This window comes from Octodon degus, unplaced genomic scaffold (assembly GCF_000260255.1).
Source record: "Octodon degus isolate 3935 unplaced genomic scaffold, OctDeg1.0 scaffold00079, whole genome shotgun sequence".
Lineage (NCBI taxonomy): Eukaryota > Metazoa > Chordata > Mammalia > Rodentia > Octodontidae > Octodon > Octodon degus.
Genome location: NW_004524655.1, coordinates 2,943,651 through 2,950,597, shown reverse-complemented (window position 1 = coordinate 2,950,597; position 6,947 = coordinate 2,943,651). Strand labels below are relative to the sequence as shown.

Sequence of the window (6,947 nt, the reverse complement as noted above, 5' to 3'; positions counted from 1 at the left end):
GGGCTGGCTGGCATGTGGTGCTGGGGGATTGAACCGCGGTCCCCAATGCTTTGCCAAGCTTGTTCTAAGTAGGTGCTTTAGACCACTGAGCCATCTCTCCAGCCCCTTCTGATGTCTTTTTTGTCATGTTTATTATTTTTATTTTTTCCTATTGTAGATTTTTTCAGTTTTTATTTTTTAGTAGTTCATGTTTGCATTACATAATGATTACATTCCTTGTGGGGAGTTGGCATGTGTATATAACACATTATGTCTTTTGATTTCTGGATGTATTACCCAGTCAAAAGGTATATGTGGAAAAAAAAAAATAAATAAATAAATAAATAAATAAATAAAAGGTATATGTGCTAGATCTCTCCTTGGACATACTGAGAAGGTCGTCATTCCAAGTCAGGGAAAGAATTTTGAAAGAAATCAATCTGCTGATACGCTGATATTGGACTTCTAGTCTCTAGAACATTGATAAAAATTTCTGTTGCTTAAGCCACTCAGGTCTGTGATGTTTTGTTATGGCAGCTCAAGAAAAGTAATGTAGTCACCAAATTCAGTTTGGAGCAGAGGGGAAGTCAGCAAAGGCTTACTATGATTCTCCAGGGGAACAGAGGACCTGGGAGAGTGTGTATATAATTACAAAAATAGATTTATTAGGGCCGGCCTGATAGCTCAGCGGACTAAAATGCCTGCTTAGGCAGAACACAGTGGCCAGGGTTCGATCCTCGACATGCTATGCTGACCCCACCTGCAGGGTGCGCTGAGATGGCAACTGAGACTGGGCGTGGTGGTATGCACCTGTAATCCCAGCACTTGGGAGGCTGAAAGCAGGAGAATCACTACGAGTCTGATCTACGTAGTGAGACCCTGTAGACCCTGTAAAACCCGTCCTAAATACAGAGGAAAAAAATCTGATATCTTAAGAAAGGATAAAAATAGGTAATAACTATTTCTTTCGTGACTTTATGTGGCCAAAGAAAATGACGGCAAAGACAAATGTGGCTCCCCACGTTCTGACCTCTGAAATCCAAGTCAGGGAAGCCTTGTCTCACTGGCAAACCCTGATGTCCACAGCACTAAGTCTCTGAGCCCTTCCTCCCTGAGCTGGAGGGAGCCCATATTCTTAAGTCTTTCTTTAAAAGATAAAGTAGGTCAACTTTCGCTGAATTACTTGCTTCCTTAGAAAAGTATGTTTATTAACAGCATGGTCCTTAGTTCAATCCCGTTCCCCCCCTCCCAAAAACAAAAACAAACAACAACAACAAAAAAAACCCACAGAGCATGGTTTCTTCACAACTACCAGTTTGCTGAAATCTGTACATCATGCTGTTTAGAAATGCAACACCAGGAACACAACTGATCCTCAGTAAGTGTTCATGATGACTACATGACAGGCTGGCTGGCTAGATTGAAAGGATGAATTCCAACTATTATTATTCAATGCTCATGCAGTTGTGGGGTCTAGGAGATGCTAATGTGGCCAGCATGGGTGTGAGGGCATTCTCCAGCTAAACACCACCACTTCTGAAGTGTTTCTAGGCTAGGAGATTTGTGCTCCTGACTCTGTTTCTCTTTTAGCATTTGGATTTCAGTTTCCTTTCATCATAGTTAGTCAGTACTGTACTACAGCTATACCTCATTTCTTTATCAGGTACAAACAAAAATTAAGCAAACCCTGAAAGACTTTCTGAATGCTGAATATGGACGCCAGAGGCACAGGCACAAAGCACAACGTGTCTACAGCTCCAGGAAAACTCCACTGCTAATGGCCTCATACCCACCTAATAAAACTTGTGGGGACTCACGCTGCCAGGCTGAAGCACAAACAGCCGGAACATAGCATCACAAGCACAGTGCCCCTGAGCCTTGTACATAAAACTATTTGGGAATTATGACATCACATTATAGCATAGCAGGATGATACTAAAATTTCACAGAGCCATCCATGGCTTAATCCACACAGAAATTTTATACAACAATTATATTTCTTTAAAACACAGGTTTTTTCTGAGGAAACAGAAAATCCAATAAAGATAATCAGATGCAAAGTTGTGCCTCTGCAAAAATGAGAAAAGTTATGCAGAAGAAGCCTGGCATACGTCTTACTCTTGAGTGGGTGGCACTCATGCGGAGAAATATCGTGGCACACAGTTACTTCCAGACAGCCACCAACACGCAGCTAGAGGCTTGCTGCTCTACTCACAAAGTGTGTGAATGACCAGACACCACAGTCAGCCTCTGAGCCGACGTTCTGAAATGGTCTTGTAGCCCACTGACTTCCACTCCTATTATTTTTTTGCAGTACTGGGGATTGAATTCAGGACTCTGCACTTGCCAGGCAAGCACTTATTCTACTGGGCTATTTCCCTGGGCTCTCCACTCCTAATTTTAACACCAGTGAAAAATATCAGATAGGTTATTTAAGAGTCTATATAATTTTAAGCATGAATTTTTTAAAAATCAGTTTAGCAATCAGTGGATTTCCATGATTAATGTTTTTAATAGGAAAACCTGAGACATCCAAAACATGCCTACTTACATCTGTATCTTAAGGGTCTTGCCAGTCTATTGTGCTGAAGTAACCCTTTACAATTTAGTTTCTCAAATGTCTCTGCTAAGAGGGGCCGGGAAGATGGCTCAAAAAGTATCTGCTAAGACTGTATCGCTACAAGAATAGATATACTCAGGTAAGTCAAAAAAGAGACAGGATCCACCCGATGAAAGGTGTGTTGCAAATATGAGGGGAAATGGGGGTGTAGCACAGTATGACATGTGCTTGGTATGTGTGAGGTCCTGGGTCCAACCCCCAGCACCAAAAAATAGATTAAAATATGAAAAATTTAAACCACATTAGTGTTAAATACAACTATTACTGCACTGTGCTGAGAACTCTAAAAATGACTGAGATGTCAAAAATTTTAAAGTTTAATATAAAAAATTAGGAAGTACATGGTTTTTACTTTCTCAACAAACAAGCTCAGAAAATAGTTTTCTGAGAATTGGAGAAAGGAAACTAACTGCCTTAGGAAACCAATTCTAGCTCCTTCCCCCTTCCTGGGAAGACAAGCCTCAGGAGTTAGATCATCACAGAGCTTTCAGCTAAGACTCTGGATTTGCTCCAACAAAACAAGAGTGACCCAACAAGGGGGCTGCCCTGAGAGAACACACTATGCCACAGGTACACTCTATTGTGTATTCATCTTCCTGGGTGGAGAATATGTGATTGGAATTTAAGATTCTTCAATTCTTGAGAATTTACTGGGTTATATAAAGTGGCACCTATACAAATGAGATATGCTCTGATACACAAAATACACAGGGGGAATAAGATGTAAGAAGCACCACCAGAGACCCAAATCCAACTATGAGTGGTAGAAACAAGAAGCACACAGCAAGAGTGACCTCATGTGTGCTGGGCACTGATGCTCAAAAGCTTACAGCTTTACACACAGTTTCATTTAATCCTACAGTTCTATGAAGCAAATACCACTATGAATTCCATTTCACAAATGAGGAAACAGACAAAAATAGGGTGAAGTAGCCTGCATAGTTACACAGTGGTATGTGGTAGGGCTACATGCACCCAAAGCCTGGTGCTTCTCACACTCACACTACTGCTATGTGGCAAGGGGCCTCTTCCTTCGTTGGGAGAAGGCTATCTTCAAAGGAGATTTGGCTCAGAGATATTCTTTCCCAAACACCCCAACTATCAGCAGGGTCAGGAGCAGGCAAATAGGAAGAAACTGACAACTAAACAAGAACTTTTTTGCTGTCTCTCCCCTGATCCATTTGAGAAGAAACAGAGTTCAATAAATCAGCTTTAAAACTAAGTACTTAGTTGACAAGACAGTAAAAACCTACAGAGTGATATAATTTAGTCATCATTCAAAGAATTTTCAATTACAACTTGTCTCTCTGCTTTGGCTTACAGGATATCAGAAGGCACATCTATGCACTGTTGGTGAAAATGTAAATTTTGATGAAATCCTTTTAGAGTGCAGTTTGGCAATGTTTGTCAGCAACCTAATGCACATCCTAGAGAACTACACAAGAACCTTCACAAGTTGCAAAGTGCATTACAGCATTGTCTATGATGGCTAAAGCACTGAAAGCAGACTAAACACCACAAGGGAGGGGGCCATATGAAGTAGGGAGCTCATGCTGGAATCCTAGGGAGGGGATGCTTGGCACACGCTGCCATGGAATGCTCTCTGAGGCAAATTATTGAGTAAAAATACTGGATACAGAATAGCATGTATACTATCATCCCATTTCTACAAAGGTACATTCAATACACAAATGTAGATATTTATGCATTGAACTTTTCCACATGGATAATTAAAAATTATTAATAGTTTCTTCTGTACAGTTGGATTGGAGGAAGGGAATAAGCACTTTTAAGTCCTTCTGAAGTGTTTATGCATATACTGATATGCTGCCTAGTATGTCTGAAAAGAAAAAAAAATAGTATTTCAATTGTCTTCTAAAAAATGAAAATCTGTTTTTTCTCGGTTAATTGTATATCTTGTTATTTTATACCTTGTTTCCTTCGTATACCCATCCCAGACTCTTCACACCAAAAGCAACATGGTTGGCTGAGACATCTAGACACGTGACAGGCTGGCCATAGACATAGTGAAGGGTTCTGGCAGAGTCTTCAGCTTTTAGCAGATATACGAGATCTCCAGCAGTGGCTATTGCCACACGGTTCTGTCCACTATCAGGAACTATTTCAAGGTAGTCAACCTATTAAAGGATAAGAGTTCATTAGTCCTATAAATGACAATCAAAAATATTAAATTCCTTCTGTACATGAGAAAAACAGCAACTCAAAAGAAAAGATGGACAAAGGGTCTGTTTATAGGAAAGAAAACAAATAGCACTTGCCTAAAGGAAAGATGTTCATCCTAAAAGAAACAGTACACGCCTATAAGGAAACATATAAACTGAAAATTCACTTAAAACACTATTTTCTACCTATCAGTAAAAGTAAAGACATCTGAGAATATCCTGAGCTTGAGTGAAACAGAGATACCACATTTATGGGTACTATTGCTGTTGATGGGGTGAACATGTAGTACAGCTTCTATCATAGCAAATCTAGCAACACTTGAACCAAAATGTCAAATGTGCATACACCTTGGCCCAGCAAGGCTACTACTAAGAATGTCTAAACAAATAAACCTACACATGCACAAAATGATTATAGATGAAATTATTCAGTATAGTTAGTATTCTGTGATAGCTAAAAACTGCCCAAACTGGAACACTCATTACTAGCAAACTAAATACTTTATAAAGTACTCTATACATTGAAACACCATACTGTTACAAAAGCAAGCATGAAGACAGTCTTTATAGACTAGTACAAATGGGGTAGTCTCTATGATAATTTGGGAACAGCAAGAAAGCAGGATGAGTAAGAGGCCTGCCAGGGTGTGCACACGTGTAGAAGATGGGCAGGAGAAGTACACAGTGTGCTTGACTTGCATATGGGCAGATCTTCTAGCAATGGTGGTTCTGAGGGCATGGGTTGTAGGATGCGTAGAGAGAGGATCTCCCTTTATTGGTCTTACTATGTTTTTAAAATTTTGAATCTTGAAGGTGCAACAGCTAGTCAAACAAAAAGTTTTATTTTTCACAAGTGACTTAATAAAATAAAATTCACGTAGTTCCAAATTTGAAAATCATGTTTTAATAAGCTTATGAAAATAGAAAAAATTTGTTGTGAAAAGTTTGAAAATATGTACTATTATGCTAATGATTTGGGGTTCTATTTACTCCCAGTCACGTGGTTGACAATACCGCAATGTATTTTGTTTGTTCGATATTCTAAGTGCAGTATTTGTAATGCAACTCAATGCAAAGGAAAAATAAATAAATAAATAAATAAATATTAAAAAAAAGTTTGCAAATATGTGAGCTCTCTGCTCTCTCTGGTTTTCATGTCAAGCAATGATCCCTCAGAGGGCTCACCAGGCCTCCTTGGGCAGGAAGCCCATGGCAAAGGGGCAGCAGTGTTCTCAACAACGCCACTGCTAGTTCTTCCGCTAACTTGCACAGGATGACGCACACCTTTAAAAAATAATTTGCTTTTCTCTGTCCACAAGTGGCACAGATCTCCCCAGTGCAGTTTACCTTGGGTTCTTGAGTAAATTATGAGAGCATAAGTACTGACGGGGAGGCACACTGTGTAATTATGAAAATCCATGGTGCAAAACGACACTGTTGCCTGGGCAATATGCCAGGTGAGTTCAAAAGCCTGAATCCTGAAGACTTTCCAGAGGAGCTTGAAAGAGAGTAAACATCCGGGTGACTCTCCTAATCTTTGGGCCCAACTATGGAAGCGGCGGCCCAACGCTGCCAGCCACAGGTCCGTCACAAAGGACAGGCGCTCTAGGCTAATGCTGAGAACCTGGGAACACTGCCACTGCTATTCAGGGAGAGTATCTGGGGAAGACAAACATGTCCAGCTCTGTAGGCCAAGGGGTGCCTTTTCCAGGAATTTCCAGTGCATTCGGTGCAAGTTCTCGACCAGAGTAAGAAATAATACATAAAACGTGTTACAAAACATGCCTCCAGCATTGGCTGCTTGCTTCCTCTCTGAGAAACCCACTTCTTATTTTCTCACAATGGACATCTTTAGTTGGCTGTTCTATTTCATCTTGATGTTGGACTCTTGGCAGACCAAGGGGCTCAGATTGACAGCGGTTGTGCCATTTGCTAGGAGCTGCAAACTACTTTAAAAAGCATCCAGTCTGTGCCAGGATGCTTCCTTATTGCCAATGCAGGATTTACACTTTACAGGGGGACTCGCATCTTAAGTAACTATCTCAGCTCATATAATCACTGCTGGCTTACAGTGTTCTTTACCAGAGACATATAATATGCACTACAGTGGTACTGAAAATAAACAGAAATAATTCACTTCCATATTTTTCTTTTTTTTTTTTTTT

At 40.2% G+C, this 6,947-nt stretch overlaps 1 protein-coding gene across 1 annotated transcript in view; it reads right to left on the bottom strand.

Annotated features, from left to right (window-relative positions):
• Fbxw8 (F-box and WD repeat domain containing 8) overlaps positions 1-6,947 on the bottom strand; it is a 123,750-nt gene that overhangs the window by 37,986 nt on the left and 78,817 nt on the right. The window contains exon 9 of the mRNA XM_004636336.2: positions 4,531-4,737. Coding sequence (XP_004636393.1) covers positions 4,531-4,737 — 207 coding nt within the window. The remainder of the gene's footprint in view (positions 1-4,530; positions 4,738-6,947) is intronic.